The sequence below is a fragment of the Coregonus clupeaformis genome, chromosome 15 (assembly GCF_020615455.1).
Source record: "Coregonus clupeaformis isolate EN_2021a chromosome 15, ASM2061545v1, whole genome shotgun sequence".
Taxonomy (NCBI): Eukaryota; Metazoa; Chordata; class Actinopteri; order Salmoniformes; family Salmonidae; genus Coregonus; species Coregonus clupeaformis.
This window is the reverse complement of record NC_059206.1, coordinates 47,659,477-47,682,268: the sequence shown is the minus strand read 5'-3', so window position 1 is coordinate 47,682,268 and position 22,792 is coordinate 47,659,477. Positions and strand designations below refer to the sequence as shown.

Below are 22,792 nucleotides of genomic sequence, written 5' to 3'. Positions count from 1 at the left end.
ATATTGTCAGCTTTTTGCCATAAAGCAGGCTATTTACACATTTATCATAAACAATACTTTTCTTTGAATAATTGTTCAATTGACCTTAATTCTAATAATTGCTTCAGATGAGTTCTAATTATTTGTTACTTTTATTTCGTATTATTTTATATTGTATTTTTTTGTGTGATTGTTTTTGGTATTCTTTCTTAAAACTGCATTGTTGGTTAAGGGATTGTAAGTAAGCATTTCACTGTAAGGTGAACCTGTTTTATTCGGTGCATGTGACAAATGACATTTGATTTGATTTGATTAGTTATTTATGTAGGCCTACAGCGACAATGTGCAATTTAAATGCTGTTATTATGAAATTATAAAGTTGTCAATCCATGTTGTTGATGAGGTTGTTCTGATTAAAACGTTATCTTAAATGAGAATGTGTAATGGGTCCAAATTAACACCTGCTTAACCAGCTCATTATAGGCCTATACTACAACTGCTCAAACGTAGTTTTAAACCAGCCTCGCATTTCCACTAACAACCATTAGCGTCTGCATGATGTTTGCACTGCTATAACTAACTAAACGATGATCTGGGTAAATATTGAAATTCCCTTCGATTGGTGGCTACTCTGTTAAAGCGGCGGGTGACCCGGCTCTCCCTATTGATGAGGCCCCGCTATCTTAATCCTGTGCATTTCCCTGTAAATAGCTTTCTGCATAAGAAAGGGCCTGCATAGGTCCCCCTCCCCTCCCGTCCCCTCCACTCCACACACACAGAGAGAGAGACAGATGATAATGCAGGGAGGGTTTTGTAGCATTAGCTCTTGTTCAGCTACTCCCACCGCATCCCATTCAGGGTCATTTAAGGCGGGTATCATGTCATGTAAAGACGGCCCCCTCACTTTGTAGGCCGCTTTAGAAAGGTGTTGGCTATTAGGCATCAACTCCACTAGGTCATATTGTCAAAGACCGAAGACGAAGAAGAGGTGAAAAGAAGAAAGAAAATGGAAGATGGTCCGCAGGTTTTTGTTTTGTGCCTTGGTGTCTTTAGAAGCTTAATTTAGCTTTCAATTTGTGAGGATTCAATTAAACCAATCAAAACTATAATTTCCCCTATAAAACATGTCTTAATTGGCCCAATTGTCACAGAGAAAGATCTTGTTGATTGGTGATATTAGACAAAAGGCATGTTTGGTTTTTTATAGGGCCCAGCTAGTTTAGCCTATATAATTCGTCTGCTGGTGCTCCATTTCTTGAAGCGTCGGATGGGGATAGTCCCTAAAATCAATTCACCCCAAGAGCTTGATAGTAGAGCTACAGCTGACAAATAGAAAATGGCAGATTGTAGACCTATTTACACCGTTTAGGTCCATTCTGTAACAAGGTAGTACCAAAACGAATGTGACCAGTGAGTGATATTTTTGCCAAAATATCGTGTCCCTCTCCGCAAAGTTAGTTTATTCGCTTATTTCTGCGAGCATGGTTTATGTTTTGGGTCGACATGAAGGTAGGTTACCGACCATTATTTAAAGGGTTAACCATGACAACTTGAGTCCTGATTGGCCACCCAGGCACGGGAATTAATGAGAGCGTCACCCAATCTGAATACGGATGCGCCTCTCTCCGGCACAGCCGGGCACAGTGATGCGAAAAGTGTCGACGTGAGGTGAGCGGAGGCGAAGAAGTGGAACCTAAAAACAAAAGATGACAACAACAACAAAATAATAATAAGCTACAGCCCGTGTAACATATTCTCTACAGCGGGGACGAACAGGCTTTCCATTTTTACGCAGCCCGTAAATGAAGAAGAGGACTATAGGTGATTTTTTAATTCATATTTTTATCTTCTGGATTCTGGATTGTGACAAGTGCCAGGACAGAACAGGACAGGGGCGTCCAGAACCAGGAGTACAGTAGAGGAACTTCGGGGAGTGTTCGCCTATAGCCTGCCTTTAAACGGTAGGGGAGAGGGGCTTCTCACCACCCATCCACCCACCTGACAGAACATTCGCGCCTGCTTTGTCCCCAACCCCGGAGCCAAGACGTTGCTGCGCGGAGAGCCGCGTGGCCCCAGACCCAGCACCGGAGTCCGCGTGGGAAGGTCGGCCCTCGTTGTCCTCCAGACCGGTGGGATGATGGTCCACTGCGCGGGGTGCGACAGGCCCATCCTGGACCGGTTCCTGCTCAACGTGTTGGACCGAGCCTGGCACGCCAAGTGCGTCCAATGCTGCGAGTGCCACTGTAACCTGACCGAGAAGTGCTTCTCGCGGGATGGGAAGCTCTATTGTAAAATTGACTTTTTCAGGTAAGGATTCAGATTGGGGATTCATGCGTAAAAGCAGGTTTGCCAAAAACTCAGTGAACTCACCAGGGAGAATTATAACCCTGCTGCTTCTGAAGATTTGTTTGTCTGTTTTTTGTTAGTAAGTGTCTTAAAATGCTGAAATTGATTTAATGTCACACAATGATCAAAATAGCTCTCGTTTTAGCGTCACTCACAGAATAAAATAACCATAATGATATTATTCTGTAGGTCTACACATTGTTTTGTGGAAATGGATATGGTTCACCATGGCCTAGTTCACATTATAGCCTATAATTCACCTATAGGTGAGATAACCTATCAGTTATTTGAATTGTTTTAAAATGTCACTTCAATTATAAAATTTCAAGCCTTACAGAAATTATATTGTAACCACATTGGTTTCGCAACTAAAATCATATCATTATTAGGCCTATATAAATGAATATAATTTCAGTTATAAGTTAATTCTAGAGCTCTGAATATCACAAATATATTTAGCATTTTGACAGAACTATTTAATCATAGCCTGAGATATCCACGTTATCACTCTTTGTCCGCTTGAGTTTTACATGAAGAGTGTGTTTTTTAGACACAAAGTGTGTTTTCTGAAAAAAATTATAATCATGTATGCACTCACTAACTGTAAGTCGTTCTGGATAAGAACGTCTGCTAAATGACTAAAATGTAAATGTAATACGAATCATAACCTTAATTCCTAATATTTATTATGACAAATAATATCACTTTTATTTATAAATTCATATTATTGGTGGGGTTGAATATTCTGAATATTATGTGGGCTTGAATATTCACTCTTTATCCATTCATGCACATGGAGGCAGTTTAAATCTATTTATAAATCAGATACATTTTTCGTCTCACCTGTACTCTCTGTTTCCACTATTGTTTGTTGCAATAGATTTGAAAACCTAACCATTAGGCCTACACCAGCCGCTCAGCTCTTCAAAGTGGTAATTCAGTGATAAGTGTAGGCCCCTGTTTGTGTCCGCGCACTCTCATAGCATCATACCAATTAGTTATGTGTCATCTTTTTTCCCCTTCCCCTACAAATTGTTTAATGACATGTGAGGCCCAGTATTTAAGCCTTTGTGATGGCAATGTTGGCCTCAAACGGCCTTGACCATCATATTAGCCGGCTTCCATCGGTGGATTTAAATGGCCGAACAATTAGCCAGGCGAAACAGTAATCACCCTAATGTGGCTATTTGTTGTGTAAGTAGTGTGGTGGCCTCGCCGAGCCGTGCATGTGAAAGGGTACAGTGGAGCGATACTATTGCAAATGGCTGGAGAGAGAGACAGAGAAAGAGAGAGATTGATTCTGTAAAAATAAAGGGGGCTTTCCTCGACACCCCCCACACCCACCCCCCACACACACTCCCTCCAATAATCGTATTATAATTGAAATATTTTCAATTCCTGTATTTGTTTCACCCTGAGGCTACGCCATGTTGATGAGAGAGATTACAAAATCACCATGAGAGGCGCGTGATGAGGTTTCTGGCTCGTGATGAGGTGGATTAGGCCTATTTATTTCACATTGGAGAGGGAAACACTAAAGTACAATGCATGGTGGGAGAAACACATAATAAGGCTTCCCATTCCCCATCACTATATGTAGCACACATTTTCTTCCAGTGAAACACTTGCATTTTCAACTGATTTACCTTGTCGACTTATCCCTGGAAACGATGAGACGTTGAGTTAGGCTATTATATACTCGCCTGTCTATCTAAATAATACAAGTATATCCACCATGCTTTTTGCATGTGAAGAGGGTGAATGTGGATTAACAGGAGATTTCACGCTAAAATGTTCCTAGTCCGTTTAATCCTCGAATATCTCTGCAGTTACAATGTGCTGATTGTCACTAATACGTTCTGCGTGGGTTTATTGTTAAAACAATAATGATGTTATTTCTCTCCAAGGTTGAAAATCAGTCTAGCGCAGGTACTACATTTTAGGCTATATTATGTATTAAGAGTAGTCTGTTAGATTTTAACGAAAATGATTTCGAAATAGCCTACCCCTTCTTCAATCATGGCAAATATGAAATACAATAAAACAAATGGTTAAAAGAAAAACAATACATTATTACTATTATAGACTATCTTTAGTCATTGTTGTAAGTGTTTTGTCATTGCTATTTCGTAATTTTCTGGGAACAAAAACTTCAAATCAGGTTACTTTCCAAAACATCTGCATTGCCCACAGTTGCAAAATTCGCTATTGGTCAATATGTATAATAATGCCTTTTTATTAAGTTAGAACAGTTAAATATAGTGTCCCTTGTAGCTCAGTTGGTAGAGCATGGCGTTTGCAACGCCAGGGTTGTGGGTTCGATTCCCACGGGGGGCCAGTATGAAAAAATAATGCACTAACTGTAAGTCGCTCTGGATAAGAGCGTCTGCGAAAATGAAATGTCCATCTCAAATTCGTATTATTTTCTCAACCAACACCCCTCTTCTCTCTCCTCTCCCTTTCTTTTCAGGAGGTTTGGGACGAAGTGCGCGGGCTGCCTCCAAGGCATCTCTCCCAGCGATCTGGTGCGCAAGGCGCGCAGCAAGGTGTTCCATCTCAACTGCTTCACGTGCATGGTGTGCAACAAGCAGCTGTCCACCGGCGAGGAGCTCTACGTCATCGACGAAAATAAGTTTGTGTGCAAAGAAGACTACCTAAGCTCAGGGGCTATCAAGGAAGTCAATTTGAATTCAGGTATTCTAATTATAGCTAAGGGTTTCAAAAGTGCGTCTACAGTAGACATTCTAGACGGTCTAGTAATGTTAGGCTAGTGCATGGATACGAAAGGATCAATGGTCTGTTCATTTTGGAAAAATTCTATAGGGTTGTCTGAAAATAATGGACCTTTCTTTCTTCGAATGAGTAGCATAAGCCTATTTTTTCCCTCAAAAATATAAGTTGTATATTATAGTCTGCATTTTTATTTGAAAGCAACGGAGCATCATTTCATGCGGGTTGCTTTTTGGAAGACTGTTTTGGCCACCTACGTTGACTGATTAATTTGTCTTTATTTATTTACGGATCGTTTCAACGTGGGATCCAATCCTCATACACTGGGTATGGTGGATAATTAAAACTATTTGTGCATGATGAGAAACGCCTTGAACTACTGCTGGGTTTTATTTGTTGGATTCCTAAAATAGGATAGGCCTATACCACATATTCACATATGCTTTTGCAAACTAAAATGCATGACTTCGAAAACCTATTCTGCTACAAAGCCTCTTAATTTGTTTTATCCAGAGCCATAACCTAGGCCTATATCAAGTCCTACAATAGGCCTCCGTCAGGTAATTCAGAACCATGGACATGGTGCCTGTCTGCGTGTTAGCTCTGGTTCTGCATTCGTTGGGGTATCTTCTGCGTCCATTCTGAAGTAGCCTAGTCTAATAGATGTGTATGAATTGTGGGATTCTATTCTATATTCTAGCTTACTTTCCCATTTTAGCTGCAGTGTCGTAGGCCTACATGGTCCAAAATGTGTAGCCTTTGGAGAATTCGGCTGTAAGTCACTTCCTCGCCTAATAAATAAATATCTCTAAAATGTCATTATTCAACATGGCCTTGATATTGTTAAGATATTAGGCCTACACTTTGGGGTGTTTGGAACTAAAATGTATAAAAGTCAACAACTTTCAGAAAAGCTTGTGTTTGTGGGGTTCTCAGGCTCCCATCACTGGCATTCGATGTTGTCTTTAGATCAACAAGGTGAGGAATAACATTTGTAAACTCGAAAGACGTGACATTGATTTTGACCCCTCGTTGGGTGTCTGTAGCTTCAAATATGAACATACTGACATTCTCGCGGCTGCAATGGGCCGTGTATAGGGCATGTGTAGCCTAGCGTTTGATGATGTTCCCCAACAAAGCATCTCGGCGTCGCTGAATGCATCTGACCATAGCTCAGGCTTATCAACGCTATAAAGTCCTGTCAGATGAATGGCTCAAACAGCCCTCCCCTCGGACAATGACATGCTGTTATCGTGCGATGCAGCGGGTCCTTGGGGATCAGCCTAGCCCCTTTTTTTGTTTCACATTACATGCATAATTTCTCTTTCATTATCTCGATCCGCTTATGTCACACACGGGCAGGGTCGAGTTGGTTACACCTGTTTTATTTGTGAAGAGTTAAACTGGTAAATCCATGCATTTAGTCTGTTTCATATTGGTTACATTGGCAAAGTGTAGGTTATTATTTTTAAAATATATATACAAGGGCTTCCATATTTGTATTTTGTGAGGCGTCATTGTTCCACATATTCTGGTTTATTTGTGATTAGACAGGCTACAGCAATAATCTAGTAGTAGACCCCATGACACCTCCGATTGAGACCTTTCCATTCTCTCCCGTCCCCCAGTGTCATCATGCACAGACAGAAGTTTATCGCCGGACCTCCAGGACCCGATACAGGACGACACAAAAGAGACGGACAATTCCATGTCCTCAGATAAGGACATGAACAATAACGAGAATGAGGAGCAGAATTCGGGCACGAAGCGGCGAGGCCCACGGACCACCATCAAAGCCAAGCAGCTGGAGACGCTGAAGGCTGCCTTCGTGGCCACGCCGAAACCCACCCGACACATTCGGGAACAGTTGGCCCAGGAGACGGGACTCAACATGCGGGTTATACAGGTAGGAGAGCAGGCTAACTTGAGCATTTTAATTGTTGGTTGATGCAGAGCCTGGTTTATATTTGGCCAAGTTAGAATTTCTATTCTAAATAGAACTGAACTCGATAGAATAGAATAGAATAGAATAGAAGCTCTGGGTTGATTGTGTTGAGTTCTCAGGTCCAATTGAGAAAGAATGTTCTGTGGTTCTTCTCTTTGCGTGTTTGATGAGCACTGCTGCGTTTTGGAAGGCTACATGGTGTAGACAACATGGGCCTGTCTGGTGTCTTCCACATTCGTGATGAATTAGATAGAATAGATCGCGATTTAATTAAAGACGTAATTGACAAAGTGAGAGTGAAAAGAATGTCACAACACAATGTAGGTAATTTTTCAGTCCAGACCCCTAAAGCTATTTGTATGAAGTAGATCATAATTTACCTACCTATCTTTGGAGTAAAAACATCTTTGGTAAAAAAAAAAAAATCTGAGAAAAATAACAAGACGTATTCAAATTAAATGCTGATTGATAAATCCATAAAATCAGTTCGAGAGAGTTAATGAACCTCCCTCCCCGCGAAATGGGAATGGGCCTAGAAACCACATTACATATTTTTTGTTTTTTATATTTTTGTAATATTTAGCTACACTATCAAGTGCTAAATTAATATAATTAAGTTGACTATTTCTTAAGATTGAGTTGTGATTTTCTTTATCTCTTATCAATTAAAGATTTCGAATAATCAGACATTACATTGGCAATTTGACCAGGCTATTTATCGTCTATTGTAACCTATTTGGACTCCTGTTTGATTGTTTTTTTGTTTTTTTTAAAGCAAAAGAGAAATTATGATTTGAATGTATAAGCAAGTATAATACCCGGATTGCCTGCACAGTATGTGCATATTTAAATATGTAGCCTATCTGTAGCCATAGGCCTTTACATTTTAGAAATATAATGCACTGTTAATGCTTTTAACAGCCAATAATTTAACAATGGTGTCATTACAAAAAAAGCCCACACCACTGCACAGAAATACTGTAAACAGGTGGTGAAGGAAGGTGTTATAGTGATAGAGAAAAACAGTGTATTTTAACAAGTGCACATCCCAACCAAGACAATTTAGAGGTTTAAAGGAGCAGGAGTTTGGGTCAGTCAAGGAAGTAAAAGTTCAATTTTTTTTCTATCAGGATTTTTCACTTGCTGAATTGACAAATTAAAACTGAATTGACATCAAACCCTGTTAGGGAGATCTGATGGCCCTGTGACAACATGTGAGATAATAATAATATAATAATATGCCATTTAGCAGACGCTTTTATCCAAAGTGACTTACAGTCATGTGTGCATACATTTTTACGTATGGGTGGTCCCGGGGACCGAACCCACTACCCTGGCGTTACAAGCGCCATGCTCTACCAATTGAGCTACAGAGGACCACAAGATCATGGTCATTGCTAATGAGAGAGTAATAACATTACTGTTTACCTTCTAGAAGTGGAATATATCCTCATGGCTGCCAAACACACTCAGATCTCTAGCCTTTAAGTCATAACCTGCTCTGTGTCACACACATGCACACACAAACACACACTCTCGGTGTCTGGGTTTAGACTGTGTTAGGGTGATTAGCACCGTCACTGCCAGCTGAGATGTGGCTTTTTGTGTGCTTACAGTAATTATCACTGATTTCACAGATTTACATACCATATACCGTATACCCCCTCACTCCTCTGTCCTCACTCATTTACTGCCAGACAATCTCTCCTCTCAGACCAGGCCTTGTAGCATTTTCCCAGTTTCATGTCTCCACAACACTGAATCAAACCCATTTATCTCTGATTAGCAATAACATAATGCACTGTGATGTATATAGAACCAAGATGGTGGCCAGTTTCACCCCCCCTCCTCCCCTCCCCCCACCCCCCCTAATTCTATGAATACATGGTTGCTGCCTTCCTCCGAAGAAGGGCGGCAGGTAGCTTAGTGGTTAAGAGCATTGTGCCAGGAACTGAAAGGTCGCTTGTTCTAATCCCCGAGCTGACTAGGTGAAAAATCTGTCGATGTGCCCTTGAGCAAGGCCCTTAACCCTAATTGCTCCTGTAAGTCGCTCTGGATAAGAGCGTCTGCTAAATGACTAAAATGTTAAATGTATACTGAGGAGGAAGGTCTGCAACCTGTAAGTTCCACTGACCTTGATGAATTTCACTTTACACAGCATGAGAGATGCTTTGCTCACACACTGCAGCTCACCATAAAAGATGGCAGATAACCTCAACAAAGACATTTCCAAAGCCTCCAATATTGTGTCACCGCAAGGCTAGGGGGCCCACGAGCTTTGGGGGCCACAAACCCCCAAAAGAAAAAAGCAACGTTTCTTAAAACTACAACACTTTCTCATGGTAGAATAGCAGGAAATTAGCTCAGGAAATCTTAAAAGTTGGGATAGTCCTTGTCCAGCAGGGAAACTTTATTTTTATAGTTATAAAAAATGAATTTTGTAGCATTATTTTAGCTTAAAATTTACATTTTGGGGAATTTTATATGGAAAATATTAGTTTTTTGAATTTTCAAAATACTTTCAATATTATTAATTTCCATGTCGGGTCTATGCCTGGAAATGCCCTTGTTCGGAGCAAAGTATCCCAAGTTCAAACTCTCCAAAAAAGTGTTTGAAATTCTGGCAATAATGGATATTGTTGTTAATTTACATGGTGTGACAGCTGATACTTTGATCTATAAAAACACACATTTCATATTTTGTTAATATTAATAAGACATATTCTCTAAGCCTCATGGCAAAATGTGTAAAAAAGCATGAGATTAGCTATAAAACTGCAAATTTTTCTCTCTTCCCCATGGGGGGGTCCCTGCGAAACTGCTGCAACCAGCTACTGTCACAACAAGGTGGAACTCTCAAATGAAAATTATTACATCAGTTCTCAATGCGGATGAAGACAATCTTGACACACTGCCTGTCACCAAGCTATCCATGCATGAGAAGTATGTACTCGCTTATGCTGTGGACATCCTAACCCCCTTTGAGGTTGCCACAGATTGCGTGCGCAAAGATCCGGAATTGTCATAGCCAGCTACATCATTCCATGCATCAGAGGACTTACTAAACATCTCACCAATTACTCTACCAGGTTCAATCAAAAGCTTGTCAAAAACCTGAAAGAAGCAGTTGAGAAGCGCCTGACTGTTTATGAGCAGAAAAAGCCATACCAGATTGCCTCAGTCTTGGATCCACACTTTAAACTGGCATGGTGCAATGCCACTGAGAAGGCTGCTCTTACTGCAGATATCAATGATCTGGACACAAAGTTCACCAACACAACACAGGTTGTCCCACACAGTGAGTCACCACCACCAGTGAAGAAAAGTCGATTGGACAAGCAAGCACGGCTGCATGTACTCCAAACAACAAAGAAATTGAGAAGTAGCCTACCAAGTTTATCGTTTTTGATTTTCTCTTAGTTTTTCATTTCTAGTTGTTTTTAGATTTTTATTTGAAATTCAGTTTTATTTCAGTTAGTTTTCAGACTTAATTTACTCATTTTTATTTAGTTCGATTTTTTTTGTTAGAATTTTATCAAATCATTTCTATTTCGTTTCAGTTTTAGTTTTAGTGTTAGTGACCGAAAGTAGCCTATGTGTGGGAGGCTAGGAGCCATTTATGTGTTGTAGGCCTATAGTTTGTGTTATTTTGGGATGTTACTTCTTGCCACTGGGGGGCAGTAATACATAAGGTGATGGGTCAGGTCATAGGTTTGGTTATGTTTAAGTTATAAATCAATCTTAATGTGACTTGGATTTAAAAGGATAATTACCGGTGTCTGACATTTCTGCCGCACCGTTCAAAGCTATGGCCATCTCTGGTTGTTGTTGGTCACGGGTATTCTCTTGCCTGTTCTGTAATAGCTTGATAGTCTTGACTATGTTCGCCCCGTTGTCAGTTACGACGAGTAGGATCTTCTCCTATGGTATGTCCCATGCTTCCAATGTGCAGTCAATTACCTCTCTGGTGTGTTAATGCTAAATCTGATGGAGCTTGAGCAACACATGCTATGCCTTCTTGGAAGAAGGGCGATAGAAGCAGGTTGATATGTACATAAACAAAGCAGTCAATCCTTTCTTCATCCATCTGTCTACACCCAGGGTTATTTTCCATGCCTCTTTCAGAATCTCCTTAACCTTCTGGGTTACTGTATCCATTTACAAAGCAATCAACACGTTTACTCTAGCAGCGCCGGGAGTTCTAAATTTGGCATCAAGTGTTTGGTTGAACTTTCTGAAGGCTGGCTCATCGTACAGTCTCATGGACTTGCCAGACTGAATCAATATATTAACCAGTGCTTCTTCTCTTTTTTTTTACTCGTTTGAATTAGGTTGCCATGTTTCTGCTCTTTTGATTCAAACTGCTAAAGTTGATTGTCCTAACATTGCCATTTACGTGCAGCTACTAATAGCTGGTGGCTGTCTCACCTTGTCTTTATCCTGAAATTGTTTGTATGATTCTTTGTGGGCGCTGTTCAGTTTAACTTTGAGGTTGGGTTTTCCCTTTTACACTGTACAAAAATATGAATGCAACATGCAACAATTTCAACAATTTTACTGAGTTACAGTTCATATAAGGAAATCAGTCAATTGAAATAAATTAATTAGGCCCTAATCTATTGATTTCACATGACTGCGAATAAAGATATGCATCTGTTGGTCACAGATACCTTTAAAAAAAAGTAGGGGCGTGGATCAGAAAACCAGTCAGTATCTGGTGTGACCACCATTTGCCTCATGCAGCGTGACATCTCCTTCGCATAGAGTTGATCAGGCTGTTGATTGTGTCTTGTGGAATGTTGTTCCACTCCTCTTCAATAGCTGTGCGAAGTTGCTGGACTTTGGCAGGAACTGGAACACGCTGTCGTACACGTCGATCCAGAGCATCCCAAACATGCTCAATGGGTGACATGTCTGGTGAATATGCAGGCCATGGAAGAACTGGGGCATTTTCAGCTTCCAGGAATTGTGTACAGATCCTTGCGACATGGGACCGTCCATTATCATGCTGAAACATGAGGTGATGGCGGCTGATGAATGTCAGGACAATGGGCTTCAGGATCTCGTCACAGTACCTCTGTGCATTCAAATTGCCATCTATAAAATGCAATTGTGTTCATTGTCCGTAGCTTATGCCTGCCCATACCATAACCCCACTGCCACCATGGGGCACTCTGTTCACTACGTTGACATCAGCAAACCGCTCGCCCACATGACGCCATATATACGCTGCCTGCTATCTGCCCGGTACAGTTGAAACCGGGATTTATCCGTGAAGAGCACACTTCTCCAGCGTGCCAGTGGCCATCGAAGGTGAGCATTTGCCCACTGAAGTCGGTTACGACGTCGAACTGCAGTCAACTCAAGACCCTGGAGAGGACAACGAGCACGCAGATGAGCTTCCCTGAGACGGTTTCTGACAGTTTGTTCAGAAATTCTTCAGTTGTGCAAACCCACAGTTTCATCAGTTGTCCGGGTGGCTGGTCTCAAATGATCCCGCAGGTGAAGAAGCCAGATGTGGAGGTCCTGGGCTGGCGTGGTTACACATGGTCTGCAGTTATGAGGTCGGTTGGACGTTCTACCACATTTTCTAAAACGACATTGGACGCGGCTTATGGTAGAGAAATGAACATTCTATTCTCTGGCAACAGCTCTGGTGGACATTCCTGCAGTCAGCATGCCAATTACACGCCCCCTCAAAACTTGAGACATCTGTGGCATTGTGTTATGTGACAAAACTGTACATTTTAGAGTGGCCTTTTATTGTCCCCAGCACAAGGTGCACCTGTGTAATGATCATGCCGTTTAATCAGATTCTTGATATGCCACACCTGTCAGGTGGATGGATTATCTTGGCAAAGGAGACATGCTCAATAACAGGGATGTAAACAAATTTGTGCACATCATTTGAGAGAAATAAGCTTTTTGTGCGTATGGAACATTTCTGGGATCTTTTATTTCAGCTCATGAAACATGGGACCAACACTTTACATGTTGCGTTTATATTTTTGTTCAGTGTATCTCTGTCCACACACACTGCTGACACTACAATACATTTACTTTAGTCCTTTCCAGCAATGTACTCAAAACAATCCCATACAGGGCTTTACCTTTTGCTGCCGCCATTGTTCACGCTCACGCTCCATGAGCGCCCTCGTATTTCTTCCCTGTTATCTACTGATAGCTACTGATAGCTAGTGATGCACAAGCGAGGCCTATTTGAAACCACCCTCTACTGGCAGCATTTACCCGCCAGTTTCAGAAGCATGAAAACCCCATTAGAAAAAAAAGCTTGAAAACCCCATGACATTTTTGCCCAAAGTTTAGAATAACAAAAACTACAACTAAACATAATTTGGTTGTTTTTATTTTAGTTAGTTTTGCAGTCAAAGATAATAGTTTCAGTATAGTTTAAGTTTGTAATTTTTTTTTTTTTTATTAGTATTTTTCAGTTATTGTTTTTTATTCTCCAATTTTAGTTTATTTTAGTTTCAGTTTTAGTTTACTATAATAACCTTGAGGAGTACCTCATCACCCCATATCTTCCACCAACTACTGATCCTCAGACTGAAACACAGTCACACAGTCACACATACCCAACACTGCACAGAGTTGCTGCTGAGTACCTATCAGTGGAGGCTCCTCTGTTGACCTTCTTTTGCTCCTATTTTGCAAAGAAGGTCAACAGTAGCCTCAACAGCACTCTGTAGGGTAGCACCATGGTGTAGCCGGAAGACAGCTAGCTTCCGTCCTCCTCTAGGTACATTGACTTCAATACAAAACCTAGGCGGCTCATTGTTCTCACCCCCTTCCATAGACTTACACAGTAATTATGACAACTTCCGGAGGACGTCCTCCAACCTATCAGAGCTCTTGCAGCATGATCTGACATGTTGTCCACCCTACTTTCGGCAAATCTGACCACGACTCCATTTTGCTTCTCCCTTCCTATAGGCAGAAACTCAAACAGGAAGTGCCCGTGCTAAGGACTATTCAACGCTGGTCTGACCAATCGGAATCCATGCTTCAAGATTGTTTTGATCACATGGACTGGGATATGTTCTGGGTAGCTTGCGAAAATAATTTAGACGAATACACTGAAACGGTGACTGAGTTTATCATGAAGTGTATAGGAGATGTTGTGCCCACTGTGACTTTTAAAACCTACCCTAACCAGAAACCGTGGATAGATGGCAGCATTCGCACAAAATTGAAAGCGCGAACCACCGCATTTAACCATGGCAAGGTGACTGGGAATATGGCAGAATACAAACAGTGTAGCTACTCACTCCGCAAGGCAATTAAACTGGCAAAACATCAGTATAGAGACAAAGTGGAGTAGCAATTCAACGGCTCAGACACGAGACGTATGTGGCAGGGTCTACAGACAATCACAGACTACAAAAGGAAAACCAGCCACGTCGCCGACACCGACGTCTCGCTTCCAGACAAGCTAAACACCTTCTTCGCCCGCTTTGAGGACAGTGCCACTGACGCGGCCCACTACCAAGGACTGTGGGCTCTCCTTCTCCGTAGCCGACGTGAGTAAGACATTTAAGCATGTTAACCCCCGCAAGACTGCCGGCCCAGACGGCATCCCTAGCCGCGTCTTCAGAGCTGGCTGGTGTGTTTACGGACATATTCAATCTCTCCCTATCCCAGTCTGCTGTCCCCACATGCTTCAAGATGGCCACCATTGTTACTGTACCCAAGAAAGCAAAGGTAACTGAACTAAATGTCAACATGAAGTGCTTTGAGAGACTAGGATCATATCACCTCTACCTTACCTGTCACCCTAGACCCACTTCAATTTGCTTACCACCCCAATAGATCCACAGACGATGCAATCGCCATCACACTGCACACTGCCCTATCCCATCTGGACAAGAGGAATACCTATGTAAGAATGCTGTTCATTGACTATAGCTCAGCATTCAACACCATAGTATCCTCCATGCTCATCATTAAGCTCGAGGCCCTGGGTCTGAACCCCGCCCTGTGCAACTGGGTCCTGGACTTCCTGACGGGCCGCCCCCCAGGTGGTGAAGGTAGGAAACAACATCTCCACTTTGCTGATCCTCAACACTGGGGCCCCACAAGGGTGCGTACTCAGCCCCCTCCTGTACTCCCTGTTCACCCATGATTGCGTGGCCAAGCACGCCTCCAACTCAATCATGAAGTTTGCAGACGACACAACAGTAATAGGCTTGATTACCAACAATGACGAGACAGCCTACAGGGAGGAGGTGAGGGCTCTGGGAGTGTGGAGCCAGGAAAATAACCTCTCACTCAACGTCAACAAAACAAAGGAGATGATCGTGGACTTCAGGAAACAGCAGAGAGTGCACCACCCTATCCACATCGACGGGACCGCAGTGGAGAAGGTGGAAAGCTTCAAGTTCCTTGGCGTACACATCACTGACAAACTGAAATGGTCCATCCACGCAGACAGTGTGGTGAAGAAGGCGCAACAGAGCCTCTTCAACCTCAGGAGGCTGAAGAAATTTGTCTTGGCACCTAAAACCCTCACAAACTTTTACAGATGCACAATTGAGAGCATCCTGTCGGGCTGTATCACCGCCTGATACGGCATCTGCACTGCCCGCAACCGCAGGGCTCTCCAGAGGGTGGTGCGGTCTGCCGAACGCATTACCGGGGGCAAACTACCCGCCCTCCAGGACACCTACAGCACCCGATGTCACAGGAAGGCCAAAAAGATCATCAAGGACATCAACCACACGAGCCACTGCCTGTTCACCCCGCTATCATCCAGAAGGCGAGGTCAGTATAAGTGCATCAAAGCTGGGATCGAGATAATGAAAAACAGCTTCTATCTCAAGGCCATCAGACTGTTAAATAGCCAGCACCAGCACATTAGAGGCTGCTGCTGATATTTGAAATCACTGGCCACTAGTCACTTTAATAATGTTTACATTTCTTGCATTACTCATCTCAAATGTATATACTGTATACTATAATATTCTACTGTATCTTAGTCCATGCCGCTCTGTCATTGCTTGTCCATATGTATATATTCCTAAATTCCATTCCTTACTTAGATTTGGGTGTATTGGGTATATGTTGTGAAATTGTTAGATATTACTGTCGGAGCTAGAAGCACAAGCATTTCCCTACACCCGCAATAACATCTGCTAAACACGTGTATGTGACAAATAAAATGTGATTTGATTTGATCAAAGGATCAGATAATAAGTATAATATGTCTAGTACTGATAGCATAAGCTACAGCTAGCTAGCACTGCGGTGCATAAAATGTGGTGAGTAGTTGACTCAAAGAGAGAGAAAGACAGTAGTTGAACAGTTTTGAACAAATTCATTTGAAGGAGAAGCAAATGCAGCTAGCTAGTTTAGCCTACTGAAACACCCTGCTCAAACAGAGGGATGCTATGTTAGCTAGCTGGCTATGACTTTCTAACACAACACTGGAACTCCTCCAAGTCAAGGTAAGATTCTGGTTTTACTAATTTATTGCCACCGGGGCCCGCCGGTGTAACTGCTTACTGACTGTAACATTACTGTAACATTACTGCATGATTGTAGCGGGTTTACTAATGCCTTAGTTCTATTCGCTATGCTGACTATGACGTTACTTTAGCTAATATGGTGACAACGATGTAGGCTGTGTGTAGCGGTTTGGCTTGGAAAGTTTTTTTCCGCCTGGTAACATACAGCTGATGTGTTGTACATTGAAGTCCACAAGTGAAGGGACAAGTTGAGAAGAGGAGAGCGAGAAGGAATACAACGTGGCTGCTATGAAAGTGAACTGTATGATCAGGGGCGCATTCATTCCAATTCTGTTGAAAAACATTTCTTAAACGGAAGCAAACAGAACAAAACGGGGATAAACATACCTGAATTTGTCCAATAGAAACTCTTGTTTGCAAATGTTGGACTAATTCGAGTATCATGTAGTAGCCTAAACCTATCGATGTTACATTGAACTGGGTGAATGAAATATGAATGACAGTCATCCAATATGCTGTAATAGAAATAAGGCCATGCTCATTCATTTTTTTTGTCCTCCCTCATCTTAAAATGCACTGATCGCCACTGGTACCTATATACATGTCCCAGAATCCTCCGCAGCTGTGGAGCAGCTTTTCAGCATTGCAGGGCATATCTTCAGACCAGATCGCTGCTCAATGTCCGACAAGCATTTTGAAACCCTGATGTGTTTTTAATTAAATGTAACATGGCATCTTGTCCTCTTTCATGAGACACCAATATAAAGCTTAGGCTGCATATTTTGATTAAAAAGTGAAATAAGATGTTTGTTATTTCAAATCAAACTATTAAGTACATTCAAAACCTTTTTCAAATACATCTAAATAATTAAAATATTTATTTGAAAATACTGTCTTTCAAATACTTCCAAGGATATGTATTTGAAGTAATGGTAAATATATGCTAATGTTTTCCAAATGGTATTTTCAAATACATTCCAATATTCAACAACTTTTTCTTCCAAATAAAGGTTATCTACATACTTGTATTGAAATACCTGAAATAGTATTTGAACCCAGGTCTGCTGTGTGTGTAGTAATCCCTAGGCAACGCTCTCTCAAGGGGAGTAAAAGCATTTCCTTAAAAATGTACCCTACAGTTAGACGATTGTTCTCAATAGGCAGGTGTCGTCTTTGCTAGGAAAAGCATGGAGAGGAATGCCTAAGTGGTTTTAGGTGTTTTTCTCTGTGTGTTTTTGTTCATCTCCAACACAGTGGGATTGTGCCTCTGGTACAGCCTAGCTGGTGTTAACATGTCTTATTATGCAGCGCCGATGCAGAGACAACGAGAAATGTGTTATGTTTTTAGAATGCAAAGCAAGTCCTCCATATGTTGAAATATTTCCTCTTCTCCTTTGTTCCTGTACAAAGACAGTTTATTTGACTCCAAGGAAGAGTGAAGACTTTGTTTAATGTCTCTGCTTCCTGAGTTGCGTTGTTTGATTGAGGCCCGTTGAGGCACATGGAAAAGAGTGACCTATAGAAAAGAGTATGTTGCTCTGTGTGTGTTCCTTTGTGTTATTGACTGATTCATTGATTTTATTAGATCATTTAAAAATATACTGACAGCCACATCACTGGTTACAAAACAGCTCCAGTGTGATTTCTGTTTCTTGGACATCACTGGGTGTTTGTTGATGGCTGTGGTGGCTCTCCAACACCTGAGTCCTGGTTGAAACTGAACCTCCACTCTGCCTGTCACATACATCCATATTCCTCAAAGAGGAGAGGCTGAATATCTTATTTTAGACACATTTTCATAATGTGTCTGGGTTGGACGTTGAGGTAGAGACAGTGTCCATGTTTGTTAGTTTACCTCCACCGCCTCCATCCCACATTATCCTTATTTCTCCCATCTCTCCTGTAATCTATCTTCTATCTAAGTGGAGCCATTTATTTATATGAAGTTATTTCTACAGGTGATGTGCCTAAGAAGAGCTCTTTTCTACACCGGTCTCAAGCAAAATAATAATAATACAAATATTCGTTTTTGTTGCAGAGCGTTGAGATAGCAAATTCATCAGGGACCGACCTCTCATAATATCAGAACACAACTCCTACTTTACAGTGCGATACAAAAAGCTGTCATGCAGTTTTACTATGACTTCTGCAGTGCATTGCCAAACTAATCAAGTTTTGGGCCCTGGAAAACATTTGAAAGGCCTCCCTCTTGTCATCAAAGTGAACATTTTGCAGTTTTAAAGCTAATTTCCTGCAATTCTACACATTTTGCCATTGGGCAGAGAGAAAATGTTGTAGTTCTAAAGCTTAAAATACAGTGCATTATGTTCAAAACAAAAATGTTGAGGAGTACAAGAAGAATTGAGTTGAAAAAATGTATCATTGATGTTGTACAGTCCCTGTGAAATGCATTTGGTGCATCTAAGGGCTAAGAACATAAATTGTGGATGATTAATATTACATTGTATTGTACTCTCTAAACTTTTTCCACAGATCCCTTGTCCAAAATTCATTTAATCTGTTGTTGCTAGCAATATTCATTACACTACAGAATTCAAACTCCTATATGAGCATAACAAGAATAGTTAAATAGCACTCCAAGTCTGTGAAATGTACAATGTAAAAATTGACAAAAACAATTCAGATCTTACATTTTAAAATTGGATTTAATTTGATGGTGAATTGATTTGATGATGATTAGGAGTGGGCCATGTCATTTTAACTACCTTGTAGTTTTTCATTAGCTTTTTGTGTTGTAACACTAAATGTGAAATGGATAATGAAATCATCTGGTGATGATTACTGTCCATTGTAGACAAGTAATGGACTAGAAATAAAGTTAGATTAGATTCGACTTTGATTATGACATTCTGTGTGCTTGACAAGCTTGTATAAAATGCAGTATAAATAAAGTTTTTTCTTCCGTGAAAAGGATAATGATCTAAAATCTATTAAAATAGTTTCACTTAATTTGATCTGATAACAATCTTCGATTTTTCTCTGGGTCCTAGGTCCTTATAGATGTGATGTGATTTGATAGCTCACTATCTCTTCCTCTATAGGTATGGTTCCAGAACCGTCGGTCTAAGGAGCGGAGGATGAAGCAGCTGAGTGCTTTAGGGGCGCGGCGGCACGCCTTCTTCAGAGGGCCCCGGAGGATGAGGCCCCTGGGGGGACGACTGGAGGAACCAGACATACTGGGGCCTGGGGCCTATGGATACTACACAGGTAAGATACACTCACTGTTCGAGTATATAGTGGTAAAATACACTCACTGTCAATTGCCTTACGTTTTTTTTTTTTTTTTTTTTTTGTCATTTAGCAGACGCTCTTATCCAGAGCGACTTACAGGAGCAATTAGGGTTAAGTGCCTTGCTCAAGGGCACATCTACAGACTTTTCACCTAGTTGGCTCGGGGATTAGAACCAGCGACCTTTTGGTTACTGGCACAACGCTCTTACCCACTAAGCTACCTGCCGCCCTACGTCAGATAGCATGATGACTCTGTCGGTTGAGGACTGTGCGATGCGTAGTAATGCCACCACCTGTCGCTAGACAATGCTCACTGTTAAAGCTCAGATTTTAGTGATACACAAAACACAATTTCCCCCAGCATGGTTTTCATCAGGTATGCCATTGCTCACCTCTGTGCTGCCCAGATTTGTCTAAACTGCAGGGAGACAAGGGTGTTGACTGCTCATCAAGTGGCCTACTGAAACAACATAGACGATTCTAAAATATAGAAAAGTGAATGTTAAACTCAATACATAGAACATTCCGGAATGGGCTGAAGTGAACAACCACAGAATGATAAAAACAAGAGCATTTGTCAGTTGATTATCCCAACAGTACAAAGCTGAAGAGAGATGTCTCTGAGGAATCAGTCATATACTGGACCATAGCAGCATCCGTCCACAGTAATACAAGGGAGCCTTGAAGGATAGAAAGGGGAAGGAGGGAAGGAGGGGAGAGGAGGACAAAACCTTAATCTCTTGCTCCTAGCTCCCTCCGTTCTCAGCATGCGTCTTTTCACACCCTTTTGTGCCTTGGTGGAGCAGGGGAGTCTGCTCCCTACTCCCTCCATCGTTCTGTTCCTCTACTACTGCTGCTGCATAGAGAGGCTGTGTGTGTGTGTGTGTGTGCGTGCACGTGTGCGTGTCTATGCGTGTGCATGCGTACGTATGTGTGTGTGTGTCTCTCTCTGCCCCTCCCCCCTTCCTTCCCGCGGCCGCCCCAGGATCAGGTTGAATCTCAAGGTCTGTCATAGCTAGCAGGGTTCTGTTTGTGCGACTCAATAATTAGCTTGTTTATTTGGTTTTTGAGAAAAAATGGGATTTCATTGCATTGATAGTGGATTTATCCTTCCCCTCATTAGCACAATTTGTAACAGAAGGTTGGCGTGCTGCTGATTTAGTTATGTAGACGGGAAATGTTTCTTTGTCAAGTTAGGAACAAAGCATAATGAAATGTCTGTCTGACTACATTTAACGGATCTTGACACAACGTGTGTGTGTGTGTTCCAGATTGTTGGATTAGTAAGAATGGTTGTTTAACATCAAACTGTACATTAAACAAGACATCATTGAATTTGATGTGTTTGGTTAGTTATTTTTGCTCTTTCCCTTTGTAATACTGAAATAAGGAACACACTCACACTAAAAGATAAAGAGTATGGTGTATAACTGAAATTTAGAGTAGAAAGTGTGATTTTCATTTCCTTTTGAAAGTTTAGGCGCTTTGAATAAGAAAATAAGAAAAATCCTAAAATTAACTGACGAAAGGATGAGTGTCAGCAATCAAAATCGTATTAATATATAACAAAAAAGGAGTACCAGGGTGGATTTTAGAAGTTTAGTTGTGATTTGCGTTTTCACTTTTCAGCTATAACAGTGAACTGAACCGTTCCCTTTCCCTCTTTGAAATGTTATAATGTTACTTAGGCTACTCAATAGTGCAATTATTTTTACAAATCTTGAATCTTTATGCAGGTCCGTTATTAAAAGTGTGTGAGATTCAATTTCAGTGATTTTGAATGTAGCTATATAGATTGTTTCGTCTGTGTGCTGCACAATGAATTAGATGATTTGTTTTCTATTTGAATAATCGTATCTCCCCCCCCACAGAGTACCAGGGCGACTACTATGGAGCAGGGGGAAACTACGACTTCTTCCCCCACGGCCCTCCCTCCTCTCAGGCTCAGTCTCCAGCAGAATCCCCCTATATCCATGGAGGGGCCATGGAGGGCTCTGTGTCAGCCCACCACCCCTCTGATGACCAGAGGTTCACGGACATGATCTCCCACACAGACACCCCCAGCCCCGAGCCCGGCCTGCCCAGCTCCCTGCAGCCCGTCCCTGGAGAGGCGTATGGAGGGGGGCCCAGCCCACCTTTCTCCCTGGCTAGTAACTCTAGCTACAGCGCCCCCATGTCCCACCCCGGACAGGAGATGGGAGAGACCACCGTCTGGTAGACTAGAGGGGGGACGTCTGGATCTGGGATCAGAGGTTGGGGGGGGTGTGAACTTCCAAATCAATTCAAGAGATGAATTTGAAGACGTTATGAATGAGTTATTATGAATTGAAAAGTGCAGTTTATGTATTCGTTAATTGGGATTTTGAATTGGCTTGCTGAATTGATGGAGTTAAAATGGAATTGTTACCCCCCAACTCTGATCCTTCACATACGTGAAGGACTGATGATCCAGGATGGGGCGGCTTTGCTGGAAAAATATGAACTTTGTCATACTATTCGCCACCCCATTCAGGCCTGGATTGTAGTAGAAATACACCCCCACCCACCTCTGGGAACCATGAACTGGGATAAAAATAAATAAAAAAAACGCTTAGGCGGTTCCTCTCACCCCCGTATCTCCCTCTCTCACTCCGAGAAGCAGTGGAGGTATCCGTTGATGGAGACTAAGGACACTTGATATTGTGGAGAGAGATACAGAAAGAATACAAGCCAAAAGGGACGTTTGATGTATTTTATTTTTTGGTTTCAGAACTGTTTTGGTTTTTTATTCTACTGTTTCTTAGAGGCACAATGTTGTAGGCCTAACTGGTCAGTTCCTCTTCTGCATAATGTTTGACTGGTTCTCCTATTGTAATATTGCTTCCAATACAATGCTCAAATACAGACAAATACAATTTTCAGTGTTTTAACTGTTGCTAAGTACAACCACCTTTGCTTTTAGCTTCAACGCCACCAAAATAGAGCAATGCCGATATCTGCTTGACTACAGAGATGAGAATAGTCAGCTCAGTGAGAAGTCAGGAGATTAATTTGTGGTAGCCATGTAAACATTTTA

General features: G+C 41.7%; 1 protein-coding gene across 1 annotated transcript; it reads left to right on the top strand.

Annotated features, from left to right (window-relative positions):
- Window positions 1–1,457: 1,457 nt before the first annotated feature.
- Window positions 1,458–21,990, top strand: LOC121582795 (LIM/homeobox protein Lhx5). Its single transcript, XM_041898897.2, has 5 exons — window positions 1,458–2,286; window positions 4,796–5,019; window positions 6,684–6,961; window positions 19,548–19,713; window positions 21,609–21,990. The coding sequence occupies exons 1-5, from the start codon at window positions 2,114–2,116 to the stop codon at window positions 21,953–21,955; spliced, it is 1,188 nt and encodes a 395-aa protein (XP_041754831.1). The 5' UTR covers window positions 1,458–2,113; the 3' UTR covers window positions 21,956–21,990.
- Window positions 21,991–22,792: the final 802 nt, after the last annotated feature.

Coding starts and splice junctions, on each gene's coding strand:
- LOC121582795 (XM_041898897.2), top strand. CDS start 2,114: ATGATGGTCCACTGCGCGGGGTGCGACAGGCCCATCCTGGACCGGTTC. Junction 6,962..19,547: donor TCAACATGCGGGTTATACAG/GTAGGAGAGCAG, acceptor CTTCCTCTATAG/GTATGGTTCCAGAACCGTCG. Junction 19,714..21,608: donor GGCCTATGGATACTACACAG/GTAAGATACACT, acceptor CCCCCCCCACAG/AGTACCAGGGCGACTACTAT.